General features: G+C 49.8%; 9 protein-coding genes across 9 annotated transcripts; 6 read left to right on the top strand and 3 right to left on the bottom strand.

Annotated features, from left to right (window-relative positions):
* Positions 1 to 738: 738 nt before the first annotated feature.
* On the bottom strand, positions 739 to 2,415 carry N7525_006491 (nucleoporin FG repeat-containing protein; the record flags this gene model as incomplete). Its single annotated transcript, XM_002569000.1, has 3 exons — positions 739 to 1,675; positions 1,734 to 2,171; positions 2,342 to 2,415. The coding sequence occupies 3 exons, from the start codon at positions 2,413 to 2,415 to the stop codon at positions 739 to 741; spliced, it is 1,449 nt and encodes a 482-aa protein (XP_002569046.1).
* A 1,193-nt stretch (positions 2,416 to 3,608) lies between these two features.
* On the top strand, positions 3,609 to 5,097 carry N7525_006490 (uncharacterized protein; the record flags this gene model as incomplete). The annotated part of the gene is made up of 4 exons (XM_002569001.1): positions 3,609 to 3,808; positions 3,865 to 3,927; positions 3,978 to 4,843; positions 4,892 to 5,097. The coding sequence occupies 4 exons, from the start codon at positions 3,609 to 3,611 to the stop codon at positions 5,095 to 5,097; spliced, it is 1,335 nt and encodes a 444-aa protein (XP_002569047.1).
* A 504-nt stretch (positions 5,098 to 5,601) lies between these two features.
* N7525_006489 (haloacid dehalogenase superfamily protein) lies at positions 5,602 to 6,591 on the bottom strand (the record flags this gene model as incomplete). Its single annotated transcript, XM_002569002.2, has 3 exons — positions 5,602 to 6,300; positions 6,354 to 6,513; positions 6,575 to 6,591. The coding sequence occupies 3 exons, from the start codon at positions 6,589 to 6,591 to the stop codon at positions 5,602 to 5,604; spliced, it is 876 nt and encodes a 291-aa protein (XP_002569048.2).
* Positions 6,592 to 6,741: 150 nt separating this feature from the next.
* On the top strand, positions 6,742 to 7,713 carry N7525_006488 (tetratricopeptide repeat protein; the record flags this gene model as incomplete). Its single annotated transcript, XM_002569003.1, has 3 exons — positions 6,742 to 6,858; positions 6,922 to 7,548; positions 7,612 to 7,713. The coding sequence occupies 3 exons, from the start codon at positions 6,742 to 6,744 to the stop codon at positions 7,711 to 7,713; spliced, it is 846 nt and encodes a 281-aa protein (XP_002569049.1).
* Positions 7,714 to 8,319: 606 nt separating this feature from the next.
* Positions 8,320 to 8,805, top strand: N7525_006487 (uncharacterized protein; the record flags this gene model as incomplete). Its single annotated transcript, XM_061213755.1, has 2 exons — positions 8,320 to 8,708; positions 8,775 to 8,805. 2 exons carry the CDS (start codon positions 8,320 to 8,322, stop codon positions 8,803 to 8,805), a joined length of 420 nt encoding a protein of 139 aa, XP_061068186.1.
* A 432-nt stretch (positions 8,806 to 9,237) lies between these two features.
* N7525_006486 (uncharacterized protein) lies at positions 9,238 to 9,582 on the top strand (the record flags this gene model as incomplete). Its single annotated transcript, XM_061213754.1, has 1 exon — positions 9,238 to 9,582. One exon carries the CDS (start codon positions 9,238 to 9,240, stop codon positions 9,580 to 9,582), a length of 345 nt encoding a protein of 114 aa, XP_061068185.1.
* Positions 9,583 to 9,730: 148 nt separating this feature from the next.
* N7525_006485 (putative dUTP diphosphatase Dut) lies at positions 9,731 to 10,255 on the bottom strand (the record flags this gene model as incomplete). The annotated part of the gene is made up of 1 exon (XM_002569005.1): positions 9,731 to 10,255. One exon carries the CDS (start codon positions 10,253 to 10,255, stop codon positions 9,731 to 9,733), a length of 525 nt encoding a protein of 174 aa, XP_002569051.1.
* Positions 10,256 to 10,910: 655 nt separating this feature from the next.
* Positions 10,911 to 12,611, top strand: N7525_006484 (acyl--CoA ligase; the record flags this gene model as incomplete). The annotated part of the gene is made up of 1 exon (XM_002569006.1): positions 10,911 to 12,611. The coding sequence occupies one exon, from the start codon at positions 10,911 to 10,913 to the stop codon at positions 12,609 to 12,611; it is 1,701 nt and encodes a 566-aa protein (XP_002569052.1).
* Positions 12,612 to 13,186: 575 nt separating this feature from the next.
* Positions 13,187 to 14,587, top strand: N7525_006483 (MFS transporter; the record flags this gene model as incomplete). Its single annotated transcript, XM_002569007.2, has 1 exon — positions 13,187 to 14,587. The coding sequence occupies one exon, from the start codon at positions 13,187 to 13,189 to the stop codon at positions 14,585 to 14,587; it is 1,401 nt and encodes a 466-aa protein (XP_002569053.2).
* Positions 14,588 to 14,650: the final 63 nt, after the last annotated feature.

Genomic DNA, 14,650 nt, shown 5'->3' with positions numbered 1-14,650 from the left:
CACGGAGATGGCGCAATTTCCCAGATTAAGCACCTCAGGCGAATGCAATGGAGAAACTGGACAGGAAATAACTTGTTCTGAGTGGATATTGCATTCAAGGAGAGACCCGCTCTCCTCCCCCTGGAATATTCAAGGTGATCACGCAATTTTGCTGACGTTGATGGCGGGATTTGCCATCTTCATCGAATGAACATAGGAAACAGCTGCTCAATCGATATAATAGCTCTCACCGCTGTTTCAGATGTGGTATCTCTAGGTCAAGGACTTTGAACGCGTGTTCACTAGGGATAGAAGTGTTGACGTTGATGTACAACATGCAGTAGAGTTGAGGTTGAGATTAGGAATGGCGCTAAGGGGGCGATCACGCAAGAGTGGCGGGCTTTTGCGACGGGTTACTCATCAGCCTCTTGCCCCGGGGTCCAGTGGGCACATACCTAGGTAGAGCCGCATGCAGCATAGCAATTGTTACTACCATATACTGAGTATGTTCTTCAATGTAAAGCTTGTATACATTGGACTGGCTCAAGGAATTTGACTTTACAATGATCTAAACCTAGATGGTCTACGTAGTAACTAGCTTGTGTTCTTATCTTACGATGTATGGCTACATTCGGTCTACAATTAGGGCTCGGATTAATGACAGTTCGGAGTTAACAGATAAACTGCTTGATGTCATGTTTCGCATGCTGAAGATCAGCTCCCATAAAAATACAGACAAAACTCGCTGAATCCTCCTATCTATCCCAGATGAAGCCGGCCATCGCCAAGCGATTGCTGCCCAATAGACAAATCTTGTACTTGCTCCGATACATTGCTCAGACGAGTGGCTACACCCATGATGCCAGCCTCAACATCTGAGAGAACACCGGAAAGTTCGCTGATGGTGGACCGAGGAGTCCCCGCAGCTCCCTCACGAGACTTGGAACTCACAAAGTCGCTAATCTGGCGGTTGAGCGTAGCTTCGACACCGTGAAGATGGTCTTCGATTTCTTTGAGGTTGCCGGTATATCTTGTAAGAACGCCTTTCATCTCCTTCGAGCGATGAGAGAAGTAATCGACCAGGTTGACGGGGACCCCATTGACGTCAGTAGATGCGTCACCCTCAACACCGTCAGGAAGAGCAAGTGTGTTTTTGCGACTCGAGCGCATAGATCGCTCCGGAATCTGTTGATCCTGCACAGACCACCACCCACCGCCAGTTGACTGGTATTGTAGAGGAAGCTTCAGCGTATCAATGGCTCGGAAAGCAACTTGGGCCTCGGCCGCATCTCGTGTAACAAGGCTGCGCAGCCCATCAATATCACTGGCATCATTCTCAAGTGCGTGTTGCATGGTTTCCAGTTTGCCTTGTACAAATTCCACATCGTTAGGAATTGTAGCACCCTGCTTCTCGATGGTCGGCAGCAGATCCCCGACTTCATGGCACATCTTCATCTGGTTGAGGATGTGCTTGTCGATGGCCTCAATTTGGCTACGAATCTCATCCGCACAGCTCTCGAATTTTGTGGTTGGCAGGAGATTGCTCACGTCAACTTTCACGCCGGGAATCACCGTGCTGGTAGCGGTGCTCTGCTGTAATGGTTGTGTGGTCTGTGCCGGGGCTGGTTGGCCGAAGAGAGAGAGGGTAGGCTTTTGAGGTTGTTGTTGTTGTTGGGTTGTGCTCTGGCCGCCACCACTGGGGATTATTAGAATATAAGCTATGAGACGGGACGAGCACAAGGACAGTCACTTACAACAAGCCTCCTGTAGTTCCTCCTGTTGCTCCCCCAGTGCCAGCACCGGCAGCCCCGAGTCCACCGAGTCCACCAAAGGCTGGCTTTGCTTGGGTTTGAGCTGTAGACGCACCGCCGCCGAAAAGTCCACCGCCCGTTGTTCCTTGAGTCGTGCCGGTGCCAGCGCCAGCAGTTGACCCGCCGAACAGACTACTTGTCCCAGAGGGTTGTGTCGTGGTATTTGCGCCTCCGAAAAGGCTGCTGCCGGTCGCACCGCTCTGCTGTTGGCCTCCGAACATGTTGGATCCGGTCGGTTGTGCTTGTGTTGTGGTTCCTGTGGCCGGGGCTCCGAACAAGCCTCCTGCTGGCTTAGGTGCTGTCGAGCTTGCAGCGTTGCCAAAGAGACTGCCGGTATTAGTTGCGCTGGTGGTGGCTGTGGATGTGGCCGTGTTGCCGCCGCTGTTGATGGGAGAATGCGGTTAGCTCTTTTTTCTGCCTGAAATCACCGTGACCCCAGCTTCCGCTCTGGGACTAACAAGGATTGGGAGAGGAAGCGAGTCGAATCAGAGCAAGGGTCAAGCGATAGGTCTGATAGGTGTAATCAGAGAAAGATGGATGGGAGCACTAACAACAAAGAGCTGGTGGAGTTTGTGTTGAGAGAAAGTCCACCTGTGGTAGGTGCTGCTGCCTTGGGAGCAAACATGATTGGGAATGTGACAATAGACTTCAAATGCTTGAATGAAAATGGAACCGATCAATGGGCCCCGTTCAATAGAAACAAAGCTGCGCAAATGCGATTTGCGGAATGCGCGAAGCTTCTCGGTACTTTGTTTATCCGTTCCGATATTTTTTTCCCCTAGCTTGGAAAGGCGGTCTACTCAATTCTATACTTCATTTGTATGCCCAGGTGGCTTTTGTTCGTTACTTATATGTACAGTGGGACCTCCGAAGCATTGGGCTAAACTCTTGTACCCAGATATACCCTCCAAATTTTACCGGTTCTGCCAGTTTAAACTCTTAATATAGTTAGCGTGTAGGCATGTGATCCAGCACTAACGGTTAGCAGTCAAAGGTATTTATCTAAGGAGACTGTTAAAAAATGACCACTAAGAAGACACACAAAAGGGCTACCTGAGAAGACCATTAAGAGGACTGCGGCCGCATAAGCGGTCGACTATACCTAGTATTCTTATACATAGCAGCATGTTTAAGGGAGGCGGTACACAGAGCGGTATATCTACCTAGGTACAAAGGTTTATGTTAGTTAGTTATGATAGACAGGAAAATGCTAGCTAGTCTCACCCAGTCAGAGAATCCGTCTGTCTTCCTTCTCTCTCTCTCCCTCTGGCCTCTGCCAGATCAAGTGTCCGCGTCGTCTACGCTATAACTATATTATCTATACTACACGTTTCTACCCTTGGACCCCTTTCTATCCTTTACTGCCTTCCAAGGTTCGTATATATATTATATAATATTTCGTGCTAATTACCTAGGTATTCCTCTTCGTTTTATATTCGTCTATTCTTTGCTACCTATACCTCCTTCTCGCTGTCGTGCATTAGTGAGATGGAATCCCTGTGATTGCCGATACATGTGTGTAGCTCGCTTGTCCTCAATGCCTGACTTGACCTATTCATTGTCCTTTCGATTCCTGTCTTATTCAGAACTTTGAAGGCAAATGGGCCATTGATTAAATTAGCCGCATCTAAACTTGGAAAATTGTTATGTATGCATGTGGGCCCACATGTGGGTCCAGGCATAGATAGTTGTGGGAGCTCGCTTCCCTTCCTCCTAATACAACTCTCTCCTCTCTGCTTTCTTGGCCCTACACAGTAGCGTCCAACAAAACTCTCTAGCGAAGACAGTTGTCCAGTCTCACTGACAGTGCTTGTCGTTATGGCTGAAGAAAACGCCAAAGCGTGGACGCCAGTATGCGTGGCATCAAGCGGACGACAAAGTGCCAGACCAATCGATCCAACACGATCACGACTCGCATCAAGTCCATTATCAACAGTCCAAAGTGAGCCTGGGGCAACCTCTGATAATGAATCCATCGATCAAGATACCGACCTCGGCTATTTCAAGAGTGCAGAATGGTAAGACTCTAGGAGAGCGATCCGTGATCAATCTTTACTAACCTGATGGTGTACAGGACTCCAGACGGAACGACTCTTCTCACAGATTCAGCAGATCATTCGATCAGAACATGGATCCTGTAAGTTGTCCAGTCATCCCTGCTGTTGATTCTTTCACTCACGCAGGCAGGCCACCGGATCTACTGGAGGACAAGCCCATCCACCAAATATCCCCGTACTCAACTCTGCCCTCAGCGGAGCCAACATATGCTACCGCAATTTATCCCTTCTATGACCTTCAAGACCCATCCTCTACCCTATTTCTCTCATCTGTCCGTGATCATCCAATTCGGCTATCATCAGCCCTGGCTCCTACATCAGTGGCGAGCTACTCCCTAGTAAATCCAATGACGGAAGCATTCATAACACCGCATTCGATGATCTATCCATCCACGATGGGCGGGACCCACTTCCTCACAGGCTCAGATAGCCTCATCTGTCTCTTCGATGTGTCCCGAACAGGCCCACAAGGACCTATATCCTCAATGCCGACCATCCCCAGCAAACGCAAGCAGATTGTCGGCGGTGGTATCGGAATGAAGGGCATTGTTTCAGCCCTGGCTCTGAACCCCAGCGGGGACGGTATCCTTGCTGCAGGCACTTTCACCAGACACGTTGGACTGTACAGCTCAAATGGCTCGGGTGAGCTCCTTGGGACGTTCAGCGTGGCAAAAACAAGTGCAAACCGTGATATTGGCGGTCGTGGAGTTACACAGCTTGTCTGGAGCCCTTGTGGCAGATATCTGTATGTCGTCGAGCGTAAAAGTGACGGAATTTTGGTTTATGATGTTCGGGTCACGGGGCAACTGCTTGGACACTTGCGCGGGCGCAAGGCTTACACGAATCAACGCATGAAAGTTGATGTTGTTCCATCTGGTCCTGATGGCTCTCATGAGATTTGGGCTGGCGGTACCGATGGGTTTATGAGGGTTTGGAGAAGTCCGGAGCACTGTGCAGGTGGGAAGGACCCCGACTGGGAGTTTAAGGTGCATGATGGTGAGTTTCTTGACAATCGCCAGGATGCTCTGTGCTGATATATGACAGATGCCGTGACGAGTACAATGTTTCACCCCATGGGAAGTGTTGCTGCAACATGCTCTGGGCAGCGACATTTTGTTTCAGATGATCCCCCTGACGAGGAAGTTTCAGCAAAGAACACTAAGCAGACCGATATCAGCCTCAAGGTCTGGTCAATGCCATTTCTGTTGTCAGAAACCGAGAAAAACCATGACTTAGATTCTGTATCTTGAGCAGTAGGTCTTATTGGCCCGTTTCCTTGGTATGGGAATGAGACCGGGTGCCAATTGAACAAATCGTCCAATGGAGAACTGGGGTACACCCTGGAAGGCAGAGATAAATATAAGGAAAGATCCCTACAAGGGCTACCGCGGTTGTCTCGAACATTCTCCCCGTCACATCAAAGGCTTCGTCAAAGCCAGAGTCTCAGGTGAGACTGTCGTAGAATGAGTGCGGCCTCCTGACAGTCAAAACCGAAATGTCTTGGAAGGCAGTAGTAAAGGATTGAATCAATATACACCTGTTGAACTGACGAGCATTCATTTTATCCAACCCGCAGACTTGTACAGAGAAGCGTTGTAGGTATTCAGAAATCTGAAGGCCATTAAGTTACTGCGTGAATATGTATTATCTCCTATCTAGACGCTCTACTCGCTCACATGTAACGTGTATTAACATCTAAAACCAACCTTGGAAATGTCGATGCCATGTGCTGACTCAGAAACCAGAGCAAGTCTTCAGGGGATGCGAATGCCATACTTCGCATACGGGAAGTCTTCCAAAGTGGAATAGAGCTGACCAAACCCATCACCGATCTTGCCAGGCGTTCCAGAACCCTGGAGACGCGGAGCCTGGAGCTCCTCTGCCTCTTTCTCAGCATCTGTCTTCTCCTCGTCCTTATGCGCACCCGTGGCTCCAGCGAGCACCTCTTCCTCCCGGCCTTTGAAGGCTCCAAGGAGACCCGGGTGAGGGCACCAGGCAACCTGCATGCCGGCACGACGACCAGCCTCGACACCCGGAACCGCATCTTCAAAGACGAGACACTCCTCTGGCTTGATCTCCGTCTTCCCCTTGTTGCGTAGCTCAATGTTGATGGTCTCCAAAGCAAGCAGGTAGATATCGGGAAGAGGTTTGCCTCGGCCCTTGCCGATACGCGGATCATCACCAAGAACCTTGTTGGGTTCGGGGAATACCGAGAATAGCTCGGTTAGATGATCGGTCTTTAATTTGTAGTTCGCGCTGTGCGATGATGTTGCTAGTGCGATGTACACAGGCTCGTCGGTTGACTGCGTCGACACAAGGTTGGCCAAAAGAGCCGGCACACCGGGGAGCGGCTTCGACTGTGGGAAGTAGTGTCGCTGGAGAACCGATTGCTCCTCCTTCAGCTGCTCAGCGCTGATGGGGAGCTGGGCGAAGTCGTTGAAAATCTTGCCGGCCTAAAAATAGCGTTAGTACGCAGATACAGAACGATATATAGTGTGAGACGAACCTCCGGCTGGGGCCTACCCTGCAGCTGCGCCTTAATTGACCAGGGAAGAATGGGTTTGCCGTACTTCTGGAGAATTTCATTCGTGATTATGGAGTACAAATCCTCTGAGTCAATCAACAAGCCGTCCATGTCAAAGAGACATGCTCGGATGCGGGGAAGGCTGTCGACCGAGTCAATTCATGTTCAAGTGCGACCATGATCCAAGACCATATTATACTCACTCATTAGTGGAACCCATGGCTGTATGGTCTATGTACCGGTGTCAGAGTGGGATATTGACAAGGCGTTTGATAAGACGCGGGGAATAAACGTTATCAGTCCTATCAGTCCCGTGATTGAACCCTTGGCAACATCTGATGTTCTCAGCCGACGACGACCTGCTCACAAAATGAGCAATTCTTCTAATGTGCCCGAACGCGACGGGAAATTTGCTCCCATCGATGCCGATGACAGTGGCGACGAGGAGGTCTTCCACGATGCCCACTTTCCCGCCGAGGAAGAAGCCGTGAGTCGTAACGGTGTGCAAACTCACGACTGGAGCCGCATGCTGACATCTTCCTTGCGATAGCAACTCCTGAAGGAATCCCACGAAATCAAATCCGAGGCAAATCAGCTGTTTATCGCGAAAAGCTATGACCAAGCCATCTCCTGCTACGATCGAGCCCTCGCTTCCTGTCCGAGCTATCTCGACTACGATGTCGCCATAATCCACAGTAATATCGCCGCTTGCCATCTGAAATTAGAAGATTGGAAGGCCGCCGTGGACTCTGCAACTGTCTCGATCGAACGTCTAAGCAAGATTATCCCGCCGACCGCACAGGACAAAGGCGACGAGTCGAAGGGGAAACAAATCCCAGAATCCAAAGAACACACAGATGCAGTGGTTGAACTATCCGGAGACGACGAAGAAGCTGAGCTAAAGGAACTACAAAGATTGCAAGAACAGGATGAACAGAGGAGCAAGGTGATGCGACTTCGAGGCAAAGTACTCATGAGACGCGCAAAGGCGAAGACCGAAATCGGTGGCTGGGGTAGTCTGCAAGGTGCTGCAGAGGACTACCAGGCTCTTGCTGGGATTGAAAACCTCCCGGCAGATGATAAAAGGGTTGTCCAACGGGCATTGCGGGAACTGCCTGAGCGTATCAAGCAGGCGCGGGAGAAGGAGATGGGTGATATGATGGGCAAGCTGAAGGAAGTGAGTACCTTTTCTCTGAGAATGTCCAACTCAGCTTGACAGAGCAATACTGATATCGAGTAGCTCGGCAATGGAATCTTGAGCCCATTTGGTCTGTCGACGGACAACTTCAAGTTTGTCCAGGACCCGAAGACAGGTGGCTATAACATGAACTTCCAATCTTGATCAGATGTGGTCGGGCAGGCACGATGGTGTAATCTATTCTTTGTACTTTGGGACATCAGAGCCCTGAGACTGATTTGTTTCTCAGCATCATATGCATATCTGGCAGAAAGCCATGAAGGCGTTCTGACTTTTGCGCACTTTTTGTTTCATTTTAACAACACAGCTATTTTTGATAGTTAAACAGCTCCAGTCCCTTAAATGTAGGACATGCATGTCATGTCCAAGAGTCCCTACTTCTATCGACCAGTCTCCTTTGAAGCCACCACCTTAGATACATATAGTTCTTCCAATCATACACAGAATTTGCCAGTGTAAAAGGGTCGGATCTAATGATTAGCTGGATTGTATTCTTTCACTGCAAAGTGACGACATTTCCCCATTTGATTTGTATATCATTTTATGAATCATGAAACATGTCTAGCGAGCTCTTTGTAGAATATTAATCATAGAAGCGTGGTTGCCTTTCATACCAGGCAAGACTAAAATATAGTTACCAATATGCAGTTAAGCGCTGCATGCCACGGCGAACCCCCACCCATTCGATCTTAAAAGCCCAGCTTTCGCACCGAAATATTCTTCCATACAACACATCCTACATCACTAACCATGCCTCTCAAAGTCTTCACCACTGAGTCGATCGGTGCGAAGAGAAACCACATTGCCATCTACATCGAAACCGATCCAAGCGAAGACAGGGGCTGGCTACACCATGTCACCGGAACAATCCTGAACGGTATGGATTACACACCCAGGCAAACACCCAACCCGGAGATGCTGCCAGAACATGTGCCAGACTCGAAGAAGCAGATCGGGACCATTGAGGAGGAGGATCTGGAGAGGTTCCGGGAGGAATGCTGTCTAGCAGTTCTTCCCCCGCGGGCCCAGGTCACGCTCAAGGGAACCCGACTGTATCCTGATACCCCGCTCTACCGCTGCACGGAGTGGCTGAAGGATGTTGAGGAGATGGCTATTAGAAAGGGGATCATTAAGCCTCTGTGAGGGTTAGTTATTTCTTTGTTTTGTGCTTCTAAAGGATTGCATGATACTAACATAACAAGTAGTCTTGTGGTGCTGTACACGCCATATCATTAGCTCTACAGTTAGGACTCCTCTGTTGGTCTCTAGATAGCATTTAAATCAATTGTTCTTTTCTATACTTTTCTGTGTTGTTCTGCCATTCTTCAGCACATTAGATGGGCAACATAATAGCGCTGTACAATGTATGAGGGATATTGAAATGGTAGGATTCTTTGAGGTATGTGATTGAAGCTAAGACATTGTCTAGGAGGTATTTCTCTACAAGAAACAGGTTTCTTTCTCTTTCAATCCCCCTTTGATTTCTCTTCTAATCTTGTAGCAGAATTGTGGTCCGCGAAACCCGACATGTATGTCTGAGAACCATCACTTCTTTCATAGCTGAAGCTATACCAGGCTACAAAATCCCATCAACTTTTCCCCTGCAATCAACTCATACTTGAAAGAAGTCCACCCAACAAAGATCACAGTCATCCACAACTGTCCACCATGCCATTCAACGTCTATGACATCGGGGAGGATGGATGCGTGGACTATGTATTTTACATTGACCTCAATACAGTCACCAAGGAAGGGGAGGCAGAGAGTACCGGCTGGACGCACTCCTTCGACAGCGACCAAAAAACCGGCAATCAGTACACAGCTCGGCTCAACAGGACTCTCAGATCCTACCCCATTGGAAAGGTGACCGCGACAATCGAGGAAGCAGATTTGCCGAAGTTCCATGAACTATGCTTTGCAGCAATTGGCCCACTGCCGGCAAAAGAGTCTCCAGGCCGCCCGGGCCTTCGCACCATGGTGCCTTCGCCATGGAGGCAATCCCCATGGGAGTGATGGCGATTGGTTCGCGACAGCTCCTTTGAAAAGGGGGTATTCAAGCCCCATCCCGACACCGATCCCAAGGCCCCGGTGAGGGCGCTGAGATGCTTTGCAGACTCTCGATTCGGTTAGAAATGTACTAGAAGACACCAGCTGGCGCAATTCAAGACTTTTTTGGCGATCGCAAATCTGTCATCCCTTGATAGACTCCATTGTAACCCTTGACCTCCTCGCTCATCTGGTGGAATACGAATTGAGCCAGACGCGCCGCAGGATACAGGCGTAGCCCCGTAGGATTGACGACCTGCATTAATGCGCCGACAGCCCCCTCATACCCGCTGTCCATAACACCGGCATGTATTGTCACGCCGGACCTAAATAATGAGCTGCGCACAAAAACCTCGCCCATCACGTCTAGAGGAACGGAGACGGTCTCGTTGAATTCTACAAGGTAAGAACCCTGCGCGAGATCTAGATATGGGGTGTTTTCTTTTGATGCGGGAAAATGTATCTCCTCAGTGGAGGCCGGCTGCCGAAGCTGGTTGTCTAAATCGATTATTCCGGGCGAGGTCCATTTGAGAATACGCTTCAGTGTGAGGTCTACACCACAGGGCTGGGCCTGCAGCGTGGGGTATTTGACGTTGCGGATGATGGACCGGGTGATGAGAGAGTGCCCTGGAAATATCATGTTTAATAGATGTTAGGATCGGTCTGATGTCCTATAATCTCTGTTTCTGTACATGTTGAAGTGTCTGTCAATGTTGTGATGGGATAGGGGGCGAAGACAAACAAAGCAAACAGACAGGGCTGCATCCGACGATACATATGGTCGCAAGTTTGAATATAGGGCCCGACATGTATACCGCTGCAGCATACAGTCGGATGTCTCAATGTGATGATCTTTTGGCCAAGTGCCCAGGTGCCCAGGTGCCCAGGTGCTAAAATGGTCTTATGTAATATCTTAGGTGCAGCAGCCTAAGTTAGCGTGCCCAGGTGAGAATTACATGCACGCTGCTTACTTCCTCAGGTACACAATTCCAAACCCACCTACCTAGGTAAGTCTACGAGAACCCGAAATGATCCAGACAAATCAAGCCGAGGAAGTCCAAGGGCCGAAGGCATCTCCAGCGAGACCAAGATTAAGCTACGACCAATCAGAACACAACGCGGGGACGGATTGCGGGGCACCCTTCCGTACCGAACACGTAAGGAGCTCTCAATGCCGAGGTTGGCTTCCGAGAGTACGAAGTGTATATGACTACGTTCTACTACTATTTAACGCCATTTCTGGTTTGACTCAACGTCTATTTGGAGTCAAGCTCAGTGCCATTGATATACGCAAAATGCCAACAATTTACCGCTCACCATATCCAGATCTGGATATCCAATCTGTTGATTTGGTCTCTTATCTGTTCTCCAATCCTTTCAACACGCCCCTGGACCGGCCTATGTACATCAATGCCATCTCAGGAGAGCAATATACTTTTGGAGATGTGGTGCAACGTACACGCTCTCTGTCCAACGGGCTTCGGCAAAGTATAGGCCTTAAGCCTAACGATGTTGTGGCATTATTCAGTCCCAACACAATCGATTACCCTGTGGTATGCCATGCAATTGTCGGCTCGAGAGCAATCGTTGCACCGACCAGTGCAGCTTTGACAGCACTTGAGCTTAACGCTCAGCTCAAGACCAGCGGGGCCAGATTCATCGTCGTCCATTCAACTCTGCTGGAGACTGCTCAAAAGGCAGCCAAGGGGACATCTGTCGAGAAAGTCCTCCTGATAGATGGCCAAACACCAGTCAATGGTCAACCTACATGCAATTATCTCGCCAATACATTTGCCCCCGATGATCTCCTCACTGTCGATCCGGCCGAGGCAGATCGCCAACCGACATTCATCTGCTTTTCATCTGGAACATCAGGTGCAGCAAAGGGTGTCATCACAACTCATCAGAACATCACCTCGAACCTCCAGCAATGGCGCCAACACATGTTAGAATCTGGTCTTCCCTCTCAGCGACCAAGAAGACAATCCGCCATTGCATTCCTGCCATTCAGCCACATCTATGGCCTAAACTTGTTCATGTGCCAATGCTTGATATGGGGTACAACAGTGGTCGTAATGCCCAGATTCGACCTTGATTTATACCTCAGTTGCATCCAGAAATACCGACCAGACGAGTTGGCACTGGTGCCGCCCATTGCCCTGATGTTGGTTAAAGACCCACGAGTCTCCAAATACGATCTAAGCAGCGTGCGCAAGATCATGTCTGCCGCCGCACCCCTTACTATTGAATTATCCTCCGCCCTCGAAGCCAAGTTCACGGAGATCTGCAAGACAGAGGTATTCTGTACCCAGTCATGGGGTCTGACAGAGACCTCACCAATGGCAACAGCCGTCCCGAATGACCGCATGGACAAGCGGAACACGGGCGTGGGCTGTATCGCGCCGAACATGCAGCTCCGCTTTGTGGATCCCGAATCTATGAAAGACGCAGCCGTCAAACCTGACGGGTCCACTGAGCCTGCGGAGATCTGGTGTCGTGGTCCGAACGTGGTGATGGGGTATTACAACAATGAGAAAGCGACGAAGGAAGCTTTCCACGTGGACGAAGATGGAACGAGGTGGTTCCGAACGGGTGATATCGGCACCATCGATGGAGATGGGTACGTCACCATCCAGGATCGGATCAAGGAGATGATCAAGTACAAGGGACTGCAGGTCATTCCTAGCGAGTTGGAGGGAAAGCTGGTCGACCACCCTGACGTGGAGGATGCGGCTGTAACTGGAATGTGGGTGGATGACATGGCTACTGAGCTGCCAGTTGGGTTTGTGGTTTTGAGTCCGCAGGCTAAAGACAGGGATCAGAAGGCTGTCCTTGATGGAATCCACGCGTGGCTGAATGAGCGCATTGCTAACCATAAGCGTCTGCGTGGGGGAATCCATGTCTTGTCGCAGATTCCTAAGTCGCCGAGTGGGAAGATTCTGCGTAGACAGCTGAGGGATTTGCTGAAGAGTCAAGCGCCTAAAGCTCGTCTGTGATTGATCGCTAAGTATCCTGTCAATAGCCTGTGCCTGTATAGATCGTGAAGTAGCAATCCCAACCGTTCAATTAGAAACTCTGGCTTACTTCTACGTATTTCAAATATCGTGTCACTTGACATAGATGTATACATGCTACATCCTACATTGTATATCTGGACAATCCATTTCTAAGTAAATTAAATATCCAAAATATCTCAAACGTCTAAAAAGGGAAACCTCGGGAGATTTGCAGTCTCGGGGCCCGCGGGCTCCGATCGGACACCCTTTTGAGACTCAAGAGATTTACTTCTTCTTTTTCCTTATCACATGGAGTTGATCATCTTAAATCAAGCTCATTGAAAATTGCGCATACCTTGTTTACATTTTTATCTCTGTGGTGACTTCCGACATCCCAAGGCAAGGGATAGTGCATTTTCGCCCGTGAGGTCGATCTGACCAGCTCACGCGGATTGCGATTCCTCCTTCCAATCACACCTCTACTTGTCATGAGGTTACGGATGTGGCCCTTCTCACAAGAGAAGAAGGAAAGTAGGCCAAAATTCGTCGAGTTAAGATCATCAAAATGGTTCATCATGTTCGTCGTCGCCTTTGCTACCGGCACGGACATCTTCATGTACGGTCTCATCGTGCCAGTCACACCAACCGCATTAAAAGAGAGGGTGGGAATCCCGGAGGACAATATCCAGACCTGGACATCGATTCTTCTCGCCCTGTACTCAGCAGCATTATTGGCCTTTGCGCCTGTTGTCGGGTACATCGCTGATCGAGCCGAGTCCCGTCGGTGGCCATTGCTAGTTGGTCTCGTTGCGCTGGCCGCTGCGACAGCCCTACTATGCGTCGGCACTCATATCGCGCTGTGGATTGTCGGTCGCTTGTTTCAAGGTGCCGCCGCTGCGGTGGTATGGACGGCCGGCTTGGCACTGATGGTAGACACCGTCGGGAAAGACGACCTCGGCCAAGCTATCGGCTATGTCTCCATGGCTATCAGTGTTGGAACGCTAGCAGGACCTCTGCTTGGTGGGGTTGTCTACGAGGATGGTGGGTATTATGCTGTTTTCGGCCTTGCCTTCGCTTTCATCGCTCTCGATATCATCTTACGATTGCTGTTGATCGAGAGGAGACATGCTGTTAAATGGCTTGCGCCCGAGATGACACCACTGTCTGTGGATGGACATCAATCCACGGAAAATAAGCCAGGCGAAATCCCTGAACGTCCCGACTTGTTGCCCAATGGCTCTGAACCCCGTGGATCGCAGACGCCTTCGCCGCCCTCGCGGAATGCGCTCGAGCGTATCACTATTTTATTGAGCTCGCCTCGACTCGTCGTGTCCGTCTGGGGATATTTCATCATATCAATCGTCCTCACCTCGTTTGATAGTGTCCTTCCGCTCTTCGTGCAAGGGACATTCGAGTGGCAGCAAAGTGGTCAGGGACTAATCTTCATCCCCCTTATGGTGCCACACGTCTTAGACCCAGTGACTGGGTTTATTATTGACAAGTACCCCAAAACCTGTCGTTACCTCGCCGCAGGGGCATTCCTCGCTTCCGTTCCTGTGATGGTGCTTCTGCGTTTTGTCACAGATAACTCGATGCAGCACAAAGTTCTTCTATGTGCCCTCCTGGCTTGTGTTGGGCTGTGTTTTGCGGTGGCTATGCCACCGCTCATTACGGAGGTGTTCTTTGCTGTGAAGGATAAGGAAGATAAAACTCCTGATATCTTTGGTCGCGGTGGGGCTATGGCTCTAGCGTTTGGGCTGTCGAATATGGGGTTTGCGGCTGGCAGTCTGATCGGGCCATTCTTTGCGGGCTTTATTCGTCAAGAGGCTGGCTGGGGCGCGATGGGTTGGGCATTAGGGTTGATAGCTGGCATATCATCTATCCCAATCCTGTTGTTCGTGGGTGGCTGGATCTTGAAGAAACCGGTCGATTCGGTGAATGAAGTTCAGTTGATGGACAGCGGCCCTGTTCAATGAGTTGGCAGAGCCAAGTAAAGATATCGACCTTGTATAACTATATACTTCATAATTTCTTATGCC

The sequence above is a fragment of the Penicillium rubens genome, assembly GCF_028828025.1.
Source record: "Penicillium rubens strain IBT 27055 chromosome Unknown utg000003l_segment0_segment0, whole genome shotgun sequence".
NCBI classification, from domain to species: domain Eukaryota; kingdom Fungi; phylum Ascomycota; class Eurotiomycetes; order Eurotiales; family Aspergillaceae; genus Penicillium; species Penicillium rubens.
This window is presented reverse-complemented; position numbering and strand designations above follow the sequence as displayed.